Source organism: Lissotriton helveticus, chromosome 1_1, assembly GCF_964261635.1.
Source record: "Lissotriton helveticus chromosome 1_1, aLisHel1.1, whole genome shotgun sequence".
Lineage (NCBI taxonomy): Eukaryota > Metazoa > Chordata > Amphibia > Caudata > Salamandridae > Lissotriton > Lissotriton helveticus.
In genome coordinates, this window is record NC_136057.1 from 367,164,937 (window position 1) to 367,184,735 (window position 19,799).

General features: G+C 43.8%; 1 protein-coding gene across 1 annotated transcript in view; it reads left to right on the forward strand.

The window, feature by feature from the left end:
- Nucleotides 1-19,799, forward strand: part of CACNA2D4 (calcium voltage-gated channel auxiliary subunit alpha2delta 4) — a 924,019-nt gene that overhangs the window by 320,149 nt on the left and 584,071 nt on the right. Inside the window, exons 6-9 of the mRNA XM_078673672.1 lie at nt 1,220-1,351; nt 6,229-6,289; nt 10,257-10,407; nt 12,544-12,618. Coding sequence (XP_078529798.1) covers nt 1,220-1,351; nt 6,229-6,289; nt 10,257-10,407; nt 12,544-12,618 — 419 coding nt within the window. The remainder of the gene's footprint in view (nt 1-1,219; nt 1,352-6,228; nt 6,290-10,256; nt 10,408-12,543; nt 12,619-19,799) is intronic.

The window sequence follows — 19,799 nt, forward strand, 5'->3', positions numbered from 1 at the left end:
AACAATGAGTCTTCCTGCATCTCCTCAGTCGGCGGGACAGTGTGACAGAGGGCAGCTCACAACTGAGCGTATTTCAACTATTGTGCAGTAGGTATCTGGTATTCTGTCGGTAAATGAGAAAATGGTACAGCCCAATTGGCGTCCCAGACCTCTGTGAGGGTCGAAATGCCTATTTTGTCCAACCCTTGAAAACCCGTCAGGGCTGCCGCACATGTAAGCATAGCGCTTTCCCGCAGCGGTGTTCTCGGAATCTGCCTGTTTCCCCATCTCTTTGGTTAGTTTCCTCCAAGTCCTAACCACTGTTTCCATATCTGGACACATCTTTCATCCTCCTCATCCTTTCCTCCGACTATCTTCTGGGAGCTCGACTGATACAGAGAGGCATCAAGAGGGTCATGTCTACAGATAACAAGGCATTAAAGAGGGAGGATGTCTGATTGTTAGGTTTGGAAATTATATTTAAGTGTTGTAAAACAGGGAGCAGAAGTGAGATTTTAAACTTTTTCAAGGGCGGGTATGGGTCGGAGATTAGGTTGAAAACAACCACAAATGCATAAGCTAAGTAGATGTGCATAAACTTGCAAGGAACGCGGTAGTAGATTTGCTCATAAGAAGGTATTTGTGCGAGAGAAGCCTCATAAGATCGTAAAACCTTGTATCGATTGCAGAAGTAGTTTTATCTTTACACTCGTCTTTGAGAATCAGTCCCACAGATTTTAAAAAAGTCTTTTGACTTCAGATGTTACGTGTGGCCAATGAGATCTTGGCTTCTCGGCGCCACAAGAAAGCCGGGGTCATAAAGAGTTTAAACATTGTACAATTTCTTTGTAGACACATTTTTGGAATGTGACGTATGTAGGTGGGGCTAGTCTGGATATATTATTTTTTAAATTAAAAAGGCAGTTTGTGTCAGTTGCAGTCTAATTCAGTAATGAGCAGACTGTAATGAATTCTAGCTGGAACTGCGAGCTTAGCCTGAAGCTGCCGGAGACGCCATTTTGAAACCAATTTGCTACACATGCTGATATTTTTGAAAATGTACTTTTATAGCCCCAGTATATCCATGATTCATACACACTTTCCCTCATTTGGCAATACCTTAACCGCATTTGTGGCAACAAATGTGATTGGGAAGGCACACCTATTTGCTGTATGAGTGTAAAACTCTTTGTTTTTCTTTTGTATCATCTCTTTCTCTCATCTCCTTTTCTTTGGATAGATCCTGATATTCTTAATGGAGTTTTCATGTCTGAGGCCTTAAACCCGGTGTTTGTGGAGAACTTCGAAAAGGACCCAACGTTAACTTGGCAATACTTCGGCAGCTCTACCGGCTTCTTCCGGCTCTACCCAGGTGTGTACGCTTCGTGCAAGAAAGAGTGAGTCGCAGATAACTATAAAGTGTAACTTTCCAATAACACGTACAAGAGATGTCCTCTCGCCTGCCACTCCATGGAACCATGTTCCTCTATCGGAGTACATGATGAGGTGATACCTCTGCTGAAGACAACCACTGCTAGGTATAGATTCCAACTGGTGTGGGTAAACATGATTACATTGCATTTATAATCTTGTCACATGGCTTTCACTACAATCGTGTGTGCGACACTGTGTAAATGCTATGCAGTCCACCTCCTTGCTCTACAGTTTGAGAGTGGTGCCGGGTCTAGAACATGATTGGACCAGGACGAGGAACAGTAATGCAGAACAAATCTGGTCTAGAACGTTGTAGGCGAGGTAAGAATTGCTGGGGAGAAGGGCAAGAAATAGATGGTTAAATGGATGGAGTAGGAAGAATAATGGGGAAGTAAAGGAGAAAAACTAGGGAAAAAAGCTCAGTCGCTGACTTGGTTTTATTGGGCCCATCACAAACAGTTTTGATATTTACATTTATCGGACAGCAAGGATATAGATGGAGAGCGTCTCTTCCCAGAGACTTCCTGTAACGTCAGATGCAGCCATGTCATCATATCCCGTTTATCTTCATGTCATCAGACCCTAGGGAGGGATGCATTACAATACAAAGCAAACCGCCTCTTGCAGCTCTTTTGACATGAGATCTTTATTCAGTTCCCTAGAAATACCTTGTCCTGTCTCCTTAGCAACTGTGTCATGCTGTGAGCGCAAGCCATCATCTGTGTCAGATAGAAGCCACCTTTGGATTCAGCAAGGGGTGCATCACATTACCACCTTGTCTCAATGAATGTATAGTTTTCTCATGGGATTCTTTCCACAGCATCATGGCAAGAATGCTTCCCATTTCTACCTCCATTCGGTCACTGGAAAGGGATCGCCTGGCATCTCGTAAAATGGGTGTATTCTTGTTCCTACTGTTTTAATTTCCATCTCACTTTCTTAATTTCTTTAATTAGCTCAGTTCTTCTTATCAATATTTCTAGAACCTGGGGCCAGGATTTCAACATGCATTCGTAGGGAGCTGGTCCTTGTAGACAAAGGTACCAGTTCAATTCATTCTGCCAGGTCACTATTACGCGCTATCTACTGTTCAGCTCTTTCTTTGCTTTCACTCCACAGGTATCCGATTGCATCTATTGTGCCTTCATCACTGTTGTTCTGCAGAGGCTCATGTGTTGGATCACTGGATGCAAAACAGATTTGTTTCTGACAGACATATCATGTGCTACTAAAAATGCACTTCTTGTAAGATATCGACCCATGTTTATTTAAGAAGGTCAAGGATGTCATTAGTAGGAAGCGAGAACAAGTTGATTTGATGTAAATTAAAAGGACACTGATGGCCAAGAGGACAGCCAAACATGGTCTTTCATTGGTCCTCGTTGTAGTTTGCCATTGTGGGAACTCGACAACAGTGATTGACAGTAAATAGTTGTGCAAGAGGTAATATGTGATATTCTGGTAATGTTGAAGGAACTCATCCTAAAATTAAAGAGCCTATTCTGATGATGTATATACATAGACAATGATGCAGCTATCATGTACCACGGTCTCTTTCTCTTGCCCTTCTTTACACTGCCTTGCTCTGATACCCTGTTAACTCTACGTTTCTCCTCATCTTTGTGTGTATCCATTGATATGTTGTGGTTTCCCTCTCACTTTCTCTTTCTCCCTCCCTGCCTGTCTCAAATTTTCTCCCCTTGTCTTTCTGTCCTCTTGCTTTCCTGTCTGTCTCTTTCTGGTCCTTCTCTCTCTCTCTCTGTCATATATTTTCTCTGTGCTATTCCTCTTTTATTGCATCTCTATCTCTCTCTTGTTCTCTCCGTCATTCTCTCAGTATCTCACTTTTTCTCACTTTCTCACACACATTATCGTCCCTCCCTGCCTAGCTCTTACTCAATCATTCAATCAATCAGGGATTTATAGAGCACACTACTTACCCGTGAGGGTCTCAAAGCACTGGGGCAGGGGGGTTTGGGCAGCTCCAAGGTAATCCGAAGAGCCAGGTCTTGAAGCCCTTTCTGAAGGTTTGCAGTGTCAGGCTTCGTCTGATGCTGAGGGGGAGTTCGTTCCAGGCCTTAGCCGTGATGCAAGAGAAGGATCTGCCCCCAGTTCTGGCTCTTTGGATGTGGGGGACCTCGGCAAGGTCTAGGTCGGCGGAGCGCAGGTTTCTCTTGGGGGCATGGAAGTAGATTTTTTCGTTAAGGTATTGGGGTCTGGTGTTATGGAATGTTTTGTAGGCGTGTGTGAGCAGTTTGAAGGTTACTCTCTTTTTGACGGGGAGCCAGTGGAGGTTGCGAAGGTGCTGGATGATGTGGTCATGTCGAATGCTGAGGGCGAGTCTGGCTGCAGCATTCTGGACAGTCTGGAGTTTGTGAAGGAGTGTTTTGTTGATTCCGGCGTAGATTGCATTTTCGTAGCCCAGCCTGCTGGTGATGAGTGCGTGGGTGACGATCCTTCTGGAGTCGGGGGGGATACATTTGAAGGTTTTGGAGATTATGAGGAGGGTGTTGAAGCATGTGAAGGACACAGCATTGATCTGGGGGTTCACCCCGTGTGAGGAGTTGAGTATGATGCCGAGGTTGCAGGTGTGTTCCGTGGGGGTGGGTGGGTTTTCGAGGGTGGGGTGCCACCAGGTGTCGTCCCATGCAGAGGGGGTGGATCCGAGGATGAGGTATTTTCGGTTTTATCTAATTTGAGCGTCAGGCAGCTGCTGCTCATCCAGGATGCAACATACTTAGGGGCATACTATCAGAGTGTTCTGTCAGAGAGAAAGGAGCAAATCCAGTCTAAAGCAGTTCCCTGTATGCCGGCATTGTGGAGTCTGGCGCTAGTGTGCGGTGGGCGATGGTATTGAAGACTACTGAGAGGTCTATTAGTATGAGGGCTGCAGTGTGGCCTTGATCGAGGAGGGTCCGGATGTCGTTAGTGGCTGCTATGAGTGTAGTATCATTGCTGTGGTTACTGGGGAATCTGGATTGAGATGATTTAAGGATATTGTTTGATTCTATGAAGTGTGTTACTGGGCGTTGATGATGTTCTCAATGACTTTGGTGGTGAAGGGGAGGAGAGAGATGGGCCTGTATTCTTGAAGTCAGTCGGGTCCGCGGAGGGCTTCTTGAGGAGGGGTTTGACTTCAGCGTGTTTCCAGTCATCGGGGAACATGCCTGTTTTGAGGTCACAGTTGATTGTCTGTCATAGTGGAGGTGGCCTTGTGAAAGATGTGCAACTGGCCGGTGTCAGTGGGTGCTCGGGAGTGGATGTTTATCATAGTCTTTGCGGTATCTTCTGTGGAGACAAGGGTCCAGGTTAGGAGGATTGGCTGGGTGGAGAGGATTCTGTCCTATATAAAGTTTCTCTTTGTTGATCTGATGAGTTGGTGGTGTGTCATGGTGGCAGCACTGTAGACGGTGAGTGGTTCCGGGCTTTTGCTGTTTCTCCATTCTTCCTCCAGTCATTGGCACAAGCGTTTGGATTCTTGTTGGTCCGTGGTGAACCAAGTGGCTTTCGTGTTGTGTCGTCTATCAGAGTACTGGAGAGGGACGAGAGTGTTGGCGCAATTGGCGATCCATTGGTGACGGTAGTTGGCTGCATTGTTGGCGTCTGTCATGGTAGGGGGAGGAGTGCGGCTGAGGGTAGCGGTGAGGTGTTCTTCTGTGATCTTGTTCCAGTTTCTGTGTGGGAGGCGTGGCGTCGGCTTGTGTACGGTGGGTTTCGAGAAGGAGAAATGGACGCAGTGGTGGTCCGTCCAGAGAGATTCCATGGTGTGGCTGAAGCGAATGTTGTTTCCTATGGCGAAGATAGGATCAAGAGTGTGTCCCGCTGTGTGGGCGGGGGTGGGGGTGGAGACAAGTTGCTTCAGTCCAAAGTTGGCGAGATTCTCTAGAAGGGCGTTGGGGTCACTGAGGTTGTCTAGGTGGAAATTCAGGTCTCTGAGTAGTACGTAGTCTGTGGAGGCGAGGGCATGGCGGCGATTTAGTCTGCGATGGTGTTGGTGAACAGGGAGCGGGGTCCGGGTGATCTGTAGGCGAGAGTTCTGCGGAGTGTCCTTCTGGGGTTAGGGTGGATCTGGAAGTGGATGTGTTCCATCGAGGGTGAGGCGGTGTTCGAGATGGAGGTTGTCAGTCGAAGGGAGCTTTTGTGGCCGATGGCCAGGCCTCCTCCCGGTTGCATGGGGCTGTCTTTCTTCAGGAACTTGTATCTGTCAGGGATGGCGGTGGTGATGTCTGGAGTGGTGCTGGTGCTGGTCCAGGTCTCTGTGAGGAAGGCGACGTTGGGAGAGAGGGTGTTGAGGAGGTCCCAAACGTCTACTGAGTGTCTATGGAGGGAGCGTACGTTGAGGAGGATGCAGCTTAGGAGGTTGAGTGTGCTGGCGTCCGGTTGGTTGGTGGTAGCTGTCTGGATCTGCAGGTGGGTGAAGGTGCAGCAGCCGTGTCGTCAGGAGAACAGGCCTTAGGAGTTGCTCGACGTCAAGAGCTGGCAGTTGCTGTTGTGTCCAGGTTTGAGTGCGTGGAGAGTGCTGGAGTCGTAGCGGCGAGGGGTCTGAGGACCAGTGTTCCTGGCACTAGTCGCGGTCGTGTTGTGGATGGGAGCAGAAGGGCTTGCCTTTGGCACACCAGCGGCGCGCCTACTGCATGCATCCACTTTTAGTATTCTCATTCTATCTCTTTCTCTTTTAACTCTCTCTATCTGCATTTGATTTGACACCCCACTTCGCAAACACATTTACCATGAAGTTAAAAATGTAGTGAGGAAGTAGAGACACATGGTTTAGCTCCATGATGGGGGTTTTCATGTTTGTCAATGTCTTTTCAGGTATCAAATGGGCTCCTGATGACAACGGAGTAATTGCATTTGACTGCAGGAACAGAGGCTGGTAAGTTCACTAGATATTACTTCCTCATTATGTTCCCCTCTGTCACTGGGGTGGTATGTGTTTGTTTTTATTCCTAATCAATGACATTAGCATGTATTTTTGTCACCCACTTTACTGCATGATGGAGAGAACACAGATCAGTCAACAGCATATGCTTTTCAGTTATTGCACAATCTGATCAGAATCCTCTCCAATCTGTTGAGATTTTGTCTCGTTTAGAGGTGGACGGAGACAGGACAGCCGCTAAGTTTTACCAACTGTCCCATCTGCTCACCTTTTTCATCACTCTCCTCATTTACAATGCGGGCGGATGGTGGTTCGCAGGACAGCGCAGCCGCTTCCAGCTGTGCTTCTAGAGCAACCATTCAGTAAACCCAGCATCTGTATTGTGCTAGAGACGTCATCCTGTTTAGAGCAGCCCTGCGCGCCATTCCCACCGGTGTTGTTCCATCCACAGGAAGACTGCACAAATGTGCTGTGGGAAAATACTGCCAGCACTTCAGAACATTCCTGTCTTTTTCCAAAAGCAAAGTCCACCTCCCCCGTCCTCCTAATCATCACTGTTGTTTTCACCATAGACACTCCCAATATGTAGACAGAAGCAACTTAGTGAGAAAAAAAATGCAGAAATGTCTGTAAACTCTTGATTCAGTGGCCCCGCTGCGGTTGGGTTGGTTGGGACACTGCTTCCACCACCATGGTCCTACCGCGTCTAGGTCAACAAACTCCACATTAGTCCATAGTATCCATTAAAGGTTAAAAAGAATCTCATACTCTCTGTGAATGCCCCTAAAAACTAATCTGATAGGTTAAATGTTTCTGTGCTGCACCCCTGGAAAGAATTGATGCGGGGGACCCATAACACTACCACGCCTTTAAATGCGACCCATAATACTAGCACGTCTTTAAATGCCACCATTCCATTTCCATCTTATCTGACCAGGTTGAGGGCGCTTCCAAATGAGAGTGAGATTCATGCTGAAAGTCTGAGTGCATCAGACTGATCGTGGCTTTATGAGAGCTCCTGAATCCTACCACAAAGAGTTCTGGGATGACTGCAGTGCTATGGAAAATGCCCACTTTGAGGCTGCTGGGGAAGATCTGGTCTTGAGTCACCCCCTTAGCCTGGCCACTCTCTTTCTGTGCTGTGTTACATTCTCTGTTAAGGACAGTGTAACAGTGACCACCGTGTAGAGAATACTCTTCCACTAGCATGCTGAGCAACTGGCTTACTACACAGAGCAGTGCTGTTGGGTGAAGCTAGAAACTGTGTAGGAGAAGGATGTAAGAAGCCTGCACAAGGATGGACGAGTGCATTTCTTGCAAGACCCCTCACTAATTAAGGAGGCAGTGTGATCTGTCTCTTGCTATTCTATTGATGACATAACCCAGATATCAGTCAGAGAGTCAAATAATCTTTTATCGGTTAATAAACACCGTAAAAGATACAAGCACGTAATAAACACATTTAATGACAGACATAATACAAAGATAGGAGATAGCAGCACGAAGTAAACAACCGCAGAGGCAGAATTGATCTTGGCATAATAAAAACACAAAAATCTTTAAAAATACGGTATTTAAAAGAAAGCCAATAAAATCTATGAGTGCAAGTGCATACAGTATACACCATGTGTCAATCACCTCCTTCTTTTACTGAGTCTGACAGCAGTCATGAAAAAACCAACAACATTAAAACAAATCCAGGAGGTAACATTTGTAAAAACATATAAGCAGGTCTGGCCTAAGTGAACTGCTTCTCTTTCACTAGAGGAAAAATACATTGTCTGCAAGAGACACAATAAAGATCGCAAAACAGATATCATATAATAACATAATGTACACTTTGATGAAATGCAGACACATGCCTCCAGTTAAGTGTGTTACACAATGCAATGAATGTGAAACCAGGGGTACAAGATCAAATAATGCTTGAATGCAGAGGTGCTTTTGAACACTGCATTCGAGAAAAACTGCAAGTGACACAGCCTTTACCTGGTGCAATTAACTTAAGGGTGATGTAGTTTTTTTTTTGCATGACTTCACATATTTTTCAGTGGTTACTGGGATAGATTTTACAGTGGCCAGTTAATTAAACGTAGAACTACGTGGTAAGTTGTATATTTATCTCGACACGACGTACTTTGGCAAAGATCACTATTTAGAGAAGTATCTCTCTGGGTTGGTTCCCATCTTCTTATATATTCTACTAGTTACTGACCTATCGTGACTAGTACTGTCATGATGCTCTCCGATACTGTAAAATACAAACATTTCCAGTTATTCATTCTCCCCAGTTATCTGTCTTTAACCCCAAAAATCTTTGCAGCTGGCTTTGTACCTTCCGACCCCCACTTACATTCAGAGACAGGTTCACGTTTAACCGATGCCCCAAATACATTTTTCTTTGTATAAATAGTATTTATTAGGGTTATGTTGAAGGCAGCAGTGTTATCCATTATAATTTTTGCTAAATAACTTTTCGAAATTGGATCTTCGTGCTGTTGTAAAACAACGTTTTTTTGCCACTCTCACCAAAATTGTTACACTAATATTTGCATAATGCTAAAACAGTCCAAACTATGGGGGTCATTAGGATGGCGGGCGGACTCAGTCCGCCTGCCATCCCATCGGTTATTGGGGTCGGTTATGGGCTCCCATGGGGGGTATTAGGATGCGCCTGCCACTGTGGCGGGCGCATCCTGCATTTTTAGCATTGTGGCGGGCGGTGCTCTCAGCACCGCCCGCCACAATGCTAAAAATGCACGTATGCATTTGCATAAGCCGCGCGGTGCCTGCCGCTTTGTTTATGCAAATGCAAGGGGGTACCTGTGATACCCCCCGTGTGCACCCCCCACTTCTCCTTCACTCTGGGGGCCCGTAGGGGGCCCCCAAAGTGAAGACCGCATGCCTTTCCGCGATGCCGCCACGGAAAGGCATCTACAAAAGCTAATATGGCTGGCGGTGTCTGTTAGACACCGCCACCATATTAGAGCTTTTCGACCCTGGTCGCAAGGCGACCGGGGCGGAAAAGCGGCAGACGCTCTTTCCGTCCGCAGCGGTCCCCCCGCCATACTAATATGGCGGGGGTCATTTAGGTGAGGATGGCGGGCGGATTGCCCCCGCCGGGCCGGCAGTGGCTCCCGCCAACCTGGCGGGAGCAATCCGCCCGACATCCTAATGGGCCCCTACATGTATTGTCTATATATGGGTATTTACTTATAATGATTCTATCTCACAGTATATCTAAGGTAAATATGCGTATCTGGCATTTCTGCCTGCACTACAAGTATGTAACCAAATCTTTGTGTGTTACACAACACATGGATTCTTTTTACACTTCTGTCGCCTTTATGGAACACCCGCATAAAATGAAAGGCTGTCTACCATCTCTATGTTTGGCATTAGTTATATAAGCTCCCAACTTTTATTTACGTTTCTATTTAAGATTCACACACTAACAGAGTGCATAAGTGCATGTGGTCAGGACGAGTTAGCCCAGGCCTGTCTGATGCTCCCCTTGATTTTGCGGCACTGTTGCACATTCCTTTGTGTGGGTTGTATTACACACATTTGGCTCCTTTCCTTTCTGCTCTTAGGTTTGACAGAAGAGAATTAAGCATTAGGAAAGGCAGGCAGGCATAAGTAGTGTCCTGATGGATCTGTAGGTATTTTGGAGACATTACAGCGTGAACTGGTTGCTTGTGAAAGAGGGAGGTGTGAGAGCATTGAATGCTAAAGTTCCATATTGTAGTACAAGCTTTTGGCCCCACCAACAAATTTACCTTAACTCCTCAAAGTCAAACCTATTCAATTTCCAAATGTGTACATGTATTCATACAGTGATCATCACACACAAACGTTGTATTTGCCTGGGAGAAGTTATGTTGAAGTGCAGTAGGATGTCTGGAATCTCCATCTGAGGCTAGCTCAAGGATGCTCTGTTTAATTTTACATTGTCTCCAAGGTACATCCAGGCGGCTACTTCCCCAAAGGACATTGTGATCTTGGTAGATGTCAGTGGCAGCATGAAAGGCCTGAGGATGACTATCGCTAAACACACCATCACGACAATCCTGGACACACTTGGAGAGAATGATTTTGTCAACGTCATTGCGGTAAGGTTTAAGTTATTTTAGGGAACTAAAGTTAGAGCAAAGAAAATATTAGGAATTCAAAGATGTGCTTTCGGCAATATAGGCTAAATTAATGTTTGTATTCTTTTTCTTTGGTACTAAATATATGTTTGTATTCTTTTTTTGGTAGTAAATCTAAGAGATTTTATGCACTAAGGAATCTGTAGACACACACAAGGACTCAGAGAGAAAGCTTGTCCCTCGTCTGTGTACACTCTATGGACTACCTCCTCTTTGGACTGTGCAACCAAAATAATTACAACCATAATTGTTTAAACAATTGGAAGACTGAAGTACAGTTTCTAGTTGGCACATTTATTGTGTTCATCCCATGTTTCATTTTGTAAATCTAGTTTGGCGTAGGTTCTCTTTCCTTTTTCCTAAGTTTTGTACGTTTATGTATAATGTATAATCTTATATCGTAACATCTATTCACACCCCAGGGACCTAAAGCAAGAGTGAAGATTAGTATGTTTGATAATAAGTTACAATAAATAAGGGTTTGTATATTTTAATGCATCACCAGTGATTAATTTAAGTACTCACAGTGGAAATTACTTTTGTTACAATTTGTACAAAACTTTCAAGACAGCAGCTGAAATAAATGGCAAACTAGTTCTGAAAATTTTGTGAAGAATTGACAAATGGCGCCGAGGCTATCAGCAAAACAAAAAACTATTTTCCTATGGAAACTAGGTCCTAGCTTTAACTACCTACTGGTGACCGCCAATTAATGCTATTATTAATCATTATTATTATTATTATTATTATTATTTTAAAACTTTTGTTAGATGTAGAATTATTTCAGTTAGTTCAACACATACCTGTTAACAACATTTGATAAAAAAGTAACAAAAAACAAAAATGTCACAGTGGGTTGAATTTTTTAAAATTAATATTTTATAAATATTATTTGATAATTAAATAAATATATCCAAAATAAATAATTATTTAATACACAGTTAATTTGAGTCCATGTACTGTAAAATGTATTTTATTAATTCTATATTAATAAATATTTAAATTATTTCACTTTCAAATGTTAAATTAACATATGTTTTAATGATTCTTAAAAGAATCATAAACGTTATTAATTTTCCCTGTACTTTCCTATAGAGAGATCTCCAATCAAGTGGCAAAGAGTACCATCTACATGTGAAAAGTTAATAGTATTAGTTTTTCGCTTGTAAATTTACTCTTGGAGGCCACCAATCACTGGTTTTAGGGGGAGGGAGATATGTAAGTGTACACTTTGGTGTAAATCTAAACTCAGAAATGATGAATAACACATTGGCGTAGAATTAAACCTAAGTGCAAGGGTAAAGCTATATGTGAGTAAATCTGCATGTGTAAATGTACTTTTGTGAATACAACCCGAGAGTTTTTATTAATGTAGTAGACTTCTGCCACCCAAGCATTTCACACAGACTAAGATTAGGAATAACAAAACCAAAGCGATAATTGTATACCACAGAACCAATATGAAACGAGAAGTTGGGCGCTTCCTGAGGGTTTCATGAGCGTAGGGAGTCTTCCAGCTCTGGTTAGTGTGGTCAAGGCAGCCCACAATGACAGAGATAGATTTATCACCTGGACTATGTGAAACAGCTCTGGAGATCACTCTATTGTCTCCAGTGCTCAGCAATCAACCCTTGCTTGTAATCTGGCTCTAGTGGCATAACTGGTCAGCATCGACTCTAAAGCAGAGGATCACCCCCCTCGCCGCCCCCCCAGATTAGAGATTTAAGGCACGTCTTTGGAGCTCAGGAGGAGAGGCCATGCGTGGTCTGTGGAGACACATGTGAAGCATGCCTGCAAAATACCTTTTCGATACCATGTAGTAGGAGTAACACAAGCTTGTTTAATCATGTTAAATGGTAAATGCATGTACCCCCACACAAATATATCTTGCATTTATATTAGGCATCTTTTCCCATACACCCAAGTCAGAAATGTGGCGCTCTGCTTATCTTAAGTTCTGTTTGGTGGCATAAAGTCCTCTGTTGATTGTGCAGATAGCACTGGAAACCTTGATGTGACACATTGACGTCATTCAGGCGGTATTATCACGTCCAAGGTCAATGCTTTACTTTCTGTGTCTTGTCTTGTTTTCCGCAGTACAATGATTATGTTCATTACATCGAGCCATGTTTCAAGGGAATGCTGGTTCAAGCGGACAGAGACAACCGTGAGGTGAGTCCTAATGGGCGCTGCACGCTGCCATGGTAGGATGTGTGTACCTCATGCTCTCATAGGTCAAGCCAACAACCGAAGGATGAAAGGGGGAGCAGTTTCAGCCACGGCTGGTGGTGGGAGTACCTGCGGGCGGTGGGGAGGGGAGGGGCTGGGTGGGGGGTAGTAATGTATGGATTACGGAGTTTAACAGGTAAGTTAACATATATATGAATAAAACGAATTTCGTTGCGTGCACTGCATCACCAAATGCGATGCAGTGCACGCAACGAATTTCATTTTATTTATTTATATGTTTACTTACCTGTTAAACTCCATAATCCATACATTACTACCCCCCACCCTGCCCCACAACCTCCCAACGTCACCGCCCGCAGGTACTCCCACCACCGGCCGCGGCTGTAGGTAGGAGGAGTCTAGGAGCTACGAACACGTTTACCAGAATATGGCTCTTTACAACAAATGCGTTGTTCACGCATTCCATTACAACGCTGTCGTTACAACGACAGCACTGTTTCAACGCGAACAATTACATTGCAAGTCGTTTCAACGACTTGCTGTAGGAGGCAATCTGGACTTAGGAATAGTATTATTTACTATTCCTACTCCAGTTTGTGTAACAGCAGGGAAGGGCTTGGATTCTAAATCCAACACCAATGCGCCCCCTACAGCGACTTGCGATGTAATGGTACGCGTGGTAACAACACAGTCTTGTAACAACTGCATTTTAACGGAACCGCGTTGTGGAGACAGCATTGTAAACGCTGTTTCCCTGTTTACCACCGCGGTAGGTGACTTGACATGTCCTTTATTTCAATGGCCAGATATCAGACAAGAATATGGTATAACTAACCAGTCATGGAAATGACGCCAACTCTTTTAACACATTTGCTAATTTTTTTTAATATTGAAGTGTGAAGTCCAGAGTTTTTTTATTGTAATGAACAATGACTTTTCATCCTTACAGAATCTCACTTATGATCTTAACTTCAGATCAAGTTATATTTAAACACTGAATTATTACTACAGAACCCAGGACTCGTTTTTTAACTAACCAAAGTCTCCACCCAAAGGCTATTTATTTACAGTGTTGGCTAGGAGCAGTTAAGCGTGCTGAGAATACTTTGGTGTCGAACGTTTTCCTTCCTGGTAAACCAGGCCCCATGACATCTGGTAGACTAGTGATGGCAGACAGCATGACCTGAACCAGACTGGGAAAAACAATCAACCCAGGCAAAACAAACAGAACTATGTAGTGTGGGGGATGGGTGTGGAAAGCAAACCTACCACTCTTCAGTACGTTTGAGGCAGCTTCCCTCCCTCCCCCCAGAACAATTTGGAATACAATGAGTCCACGTGGTCCTAATTAAAGCACAGCCTTTCAAATATACTCACCAGGGAGTTCGAAGGAAGGATCTATGAAATGTTTCATATCGTCGTGACTTGCATAGCAACGAGAATCTATATATCTCCAAGGCAGGAAATCATGCCTGTTCGTGTGCCAGCAAAGAGGCACTACAAAGTATGTGCAGATAAAATGTAGTACATTATCTGCATAGCTACGTGAAAGAGATTGTCCATGTTGTCTTTGTTAACGCGGGATTTCTGGTCTATTGTTATAGATCTAGATCCCAACTCCGGTCGACTGAACCGTTGGTACCTGTCATAGAGTAAAAGGCAATCCACTACTAGGTCAATCAGTTAATAACTTACACCACTCTAAAGAACCACTTAAGCTTAAGGAAGTTTAAAAGTTTATTACAAAGCCAAACTTAACTGGAGATACAAACATCTCAATATAAGGTTCAAAAGATATACGGGTATCAATACAAACATGAATTTTCTAAATGCTCTTAGTCGGCAAAAGAATATTACCAAAACCAATGCAAAAATCATCAAAGTTGCAAGAATAGACACAAGCTGTAGCTTATGAGTCATTTACAGAAAGGAAAGAAATCAGATTAGACTGTCCCTACACTAGACTAAGTGACATCCCTACATAACAGGATCTTAACCTAAGAAGGTGTCAGCAGTGGTGACTTCCAAAGAAGATCACACACTTCCCTTAGTCTTTGTTTCAAAAACGATGTCTCGCAGTTCCCTATCTGCCTACCCATCCGCTCTCTTAGGTTCCTCAGATCATCTGCCTTAACTCCACCCTGGGGTGCTGTCCCTAATACAAAATCACATTTACCATAGAAACGCCCTTTAGAGACGCCCCTTAGAGTCGCCCCTCACGTGGTGTTGGTTCTGGTATGTTCCATGCTGGTACTCCTCTGGACCCTTCGTTAGAGTTGACCTTGCTTCCCAGGCTCCTCTCCGGCAAGACGGTACCCCCAGGAAATTCCTGAAGACTCCTCCAGGCCTGTGCCTGGCTCTCTTGAACAAAAGTCTATTCATCACTCTCTTGATTAAAACCTCCTCGCACCTGCAAACAGACACTTGTACTGTGGGCCTCAAATTCCGGCCTCCACCGTATCTTCTAAGTCGTAAACCATTCGAACAGGCTCCACAGTTAGTGCCTAACATGACCTTTCTCTAACGAGCACATGCAGATCAAAAGAAATGACTTTGTCTATTCAGGCCTATTAGAATTACATGAACGGGCCTGTGCACTCTGTAAAACATTTAATTTAATCTAAACAGTATTCTAACTTATTACACACAATGATTATATGAAACACTTCTATAAAACATATTTTTCAGCTCTATGATCGATAATACTTTGAATTACAATAACATCAAAATCCACCATCGTATAAGGGTGTAACAGCATCTTGTACTCTATGTGAACTGCCATGTGGCCTACACATTTCTACGTTCAGCAGAATTACATTTTCCCCTACAACAGCCACATAACATGGGATTTCAACATCATTCTAACATCACTACAAACATCTACATTAGTTCTTCACACTTGATATAAGTATTCTAGTTTAATTAAACACTATTATGTATTTTCACTCTATAGATTCGACACTCTTATAAAATGTTTACTAAACTAATACAACATGCTTGTAAATATGGTGCACTGCTATAATTTTCTTGATTTGCGCTCTCTCAATCCCCCCTTTGATGACTTTTAGTAGTCATCACCATCATAACACCATCCCTGAGGTATGGTCTGAGTCAAACTGAAGTCGTTGCAGTACCCCCTCGTTTCATCATCTCTAGAGCCTTCAGACTCCTATACTGATTATCCTGCATCGCAGTCAATCTCCTCTCTTGCCTTCTCATGGTTCTTTGCAACCTGTTTGATCTATACCATTTGTACAGCCGCACCAATCCCCACAAAGCGATTATACAAACTACTATTATGATGATAGGTTTCAGTATGTACCAAATGATATTCTTTCCTAGGTTGGCAAACCAACCTCCAACTTTACCCATTCCTTGACCTACTTTTTCCCACACTGTTACCTTTGTCAAATCCTCAATCTCATGGTGTATTTCAGTAATGTCCTGAATGTACTTTTCTAAAGGTTTCGAGTTGTCTGGAATGTAAGTGCAACATTCCTGGACCTTCAAAGCCTTACAGACTCCTCCCTCTTTGGCTAACAGAACATCTAGAGCAAGTCGGTTCTGAAGAACCATTGCCCTTATCGATTGCATTTCTCCCTCCACCAGCATTAGTGATCTAGCAGTACTGGCGGACAACCTATCTACAACTGTTGCCAATCTTCTTATCTTGACATCATTTAGTGCTATCCCTAAAATAGGAAACATAGCACCAAATACGTCTCCAACTACCTCCTCAGCGCTTACATCCCTTCTTCCTCTTGCTTGAGTTCCTCCCTCTATAAGTTCCAAATCCTTAGCATGGTATATTTTGGGGAAGACAATTGCCAAATAACATGATCCATACCAATTATCTGGTAGTTTCACGTATGCATTTCTTCCACAGACAAAATATAAATTTGGGATCACCTGCATTTCTTTCAAGAAGTCTTTCGAATAATATTCTAATTGGAAAGCATGTTCACAACTTACTTTTCCCACAAACACATTCTCATAATAGGTTTCACCCCTATGTATACACAGTTTCCCCTTTTTCTCTCGATCTAAAGCTATTGGACCATTGCTACCCTTTCTTTGGTGTGCCCTTTCTTCCTCGGTCCAATCTGTTTTCCATTGACCTGAAGCTTTTAAAATCTTCTGTCTCCGGTATCGATCATCCACTTGTCCTACAAACTTTTTCTCAATTTCTGATACTTTACAAGTCAAATTATTTCTTCTGGCATGTGAAGTATCTAATGTTTTCCAGGGAAGGAAAAATTTCTGTAATCTGTCTTCACTCTTATAATAATCCCACTTATTTAAATGCTTGTAGTTCGGCACTTCTGGTAAAATAGCATCGAAGTTTGAAAAATAGTATTCAAACCCATCACGTTCATAGAATATACTAAGCAACAAACTACATGTGATTCCATAAGTCAATGGAAGATGATGATATCTGATACCTTCGTCTACAGAGGCTGGCAATTTCATGCAAACATAACAATTCTTGGCCTCCATAGCATCAATGTATTCATAAAGCAATTTAGCATATGCATTTGATTTAAAATTTCCCTGTGATTCATCTACATGTAACCTACGAGACTCTGCTGCTAGTAAAGCTTTATCTTTCTCTGTATTGTCCCCCTTTTTACCAGCAATAGTAGGTTTCTGTGTCGATACAATTTTTGCTTCCTTTGCAGCCTTTTCTTCATTTTCATGTCCCACTACATAAGATATAGTAACTACTAAAACTATAAGAAAAATCACTCCCACTAAAAGTGTGCCTACTATACATTTGGCCCTGCGGTTCGGGTTGCCAACCTCCATGATCTCAAACAGTGTAGTTCCAGTTTTCTTTCACAGCACAATGTCTCTTTTCGAACCACACCTGGAAGCTGATAATCTTCTCCGCAAGATCAGTCTTTGTGTTCCATAGCAACAGACAACCCTAGCCCTTCTCCGTCCACTAAATGGAAGTCCCTAGTTTCTTCTTTCTTCCACTTGGCGCTAGGTTATCTCTCAATTTGTTTATTTACAAAGTCTTTCGCACAGTCTTTTAGCAATCCGAAATTATACGTGTTCCAGCGACTCTAATCACGGCTTCTAATATTTCCAAACGAAGAAGGACCTCCCCAAGTATTGACCTCCTTGGACAACAAGTCGGGAAATCTATTCTGTTTAAAACCAGGTCTCTTATTCCACTCAGATAAGGAGGATAGGGGATATTGAGTGTCAGCAACCCTTCGACCTCCACTCCCGGTATCAAAAACACTATTTCCACTGTTATGATGGGGTCAGTACTGGTCAGGGTCACTTCCCTCACCCTCCCGGATCTCTGTACACTGGACATCTGCAGCGAGGTAGGTCCACTCAGGAGTAGCGTATCTTCTGCAAGGCACTCGCACCCTCCTCGATCTTCTCGGACCTTCCTGTTCCTGTCCTTGTGCACTTTCGTCCAAATCCGAGTCTTCAGATACAGGGGCAAGAGTTTTCTCTGGAGCTGGCTTCAAGCTTGGCCTCTTCCTTCTTTCAGGCCAACTATCTTCTCCACGCCTTGTTCTCCTGTATCTTGTCCTCCCATTCAGTTCTTGATCACTCTGGGCTTGATCTGGGTCTGAGCCGTATTCACAGCAACTTTCTCCTTCTGTGGCAACTTCAGTTTCACTGCCGTCCTGTCCCTCTTCTTGATCTGTAGCGCTCCCAACTTCTTCCGACACCCCCACAGCTTGACTGATCCCCTCTAGTGGTTTGCCGTCCACAGCTGGATTTTCATCTGTGAGAGGAGCTGTTTCTTCCAGGGGTGCTGGAACTCTTTGAGTATGGGAAGCGTGAATCCAGTTTGGCAGCCCTCCACACTTCACAGCGGTATTCGTTGTCAGGATAACTTGATAGGGGCCCTTCCAACGCACGTCTAAGCAGTTCTTCCAGACGTGCTTCTTCAGCAGAATCCAGTCACCTGGGCACAAGTCGTGACATAGATCTCTTGAAGATGGAACTGCAGCAGCCTGCACCTGAAGAGACACAGAATGAATGGCGTCAGACAGACCCTTGCAGTAATCCAGGATCAGGTCATCTGTAATATTCAACAAAGCTGTAGTTGGTACAGACGGAAGTCTCATTGCCCTCCCCATTAAAACTTCATGTGGAGAGAGACCTGTCCTCCTGTCTGGTGTGCTACGCATACTCATGAGTACCAAGGGCGGAGCATCAGGCCAACTTAAGGAAGTCGATGAACATACTTTGGCTATTCGGGACTTCAAAGTGCCATTGATCTGCTCCACGATACCTGAAGCCTCTGGTCGATAGCTGCAGTGCAACTTCTGATCAATGTTCAATGCAGAGCAAAGCATTTTCACAACTTCACTGTTGAAATGAGTTCCTCGATCTGATTCCAGGGAGGTCGGCACCCCGAAGCGCGGGATCAACTCTCTAAGCAACAACTTTGCTACTGTGAGTGTGTCGCACCTGCGTGTAGGGTATGCTTCGACCCATCTGGAAAATATGCATACAACCACCAGAACATACCTGAGGCGGTTGCTTTTTGGCATCTCAATGAAATCTAATTGCATTCTGTTGAAAGGCCCCCCAGTCCTCCCAATGTGACTCATTGTAACTGGTGTTCTTTTCCCTACGTTCAGTTGTTGACAAGTAACGCATCTCCTACAGACTGCTTCTGCTGCAATCCTAAACTTAGGGCAATACCAAGTCTGCCTAAATACCCTCAGCATGGCATCTCTTCCTAAGTGTACTGGACCATGTATCTGTCGTGCCATTGGATTCACAAATTCCTCAGGTAACACTACCCTACCATCTGCCGACACCCAGAAGTCCATTTCACTTTTCACACAACCTGCTGTTTCCCATGCCTTTTTCTCAGAATCAGGTGCATTCTCTTGCATGTCCTTTAAATCCTCCCAAGTATCCACTGTTTCTAGCATCATATTTAACTCTGTCTTTTCCTGAGCCCCACCTACTTCCACCTCCGTGAAAGAATATCCGTGCTCAGCACAGTAACGGGCAACTTCGTCTGCATATCTATTACCCTGCGACACAAAATCTGTATTTTTGTTATGGGCTACACATTTGACAATAGCAATTGCAGCTGGACCTTGTAATGCTTCTAACAGCAGTCGCACAAATTCCCCATTTCGAATAGGCGAACCAGAGGAGGTCATGTAACCTCT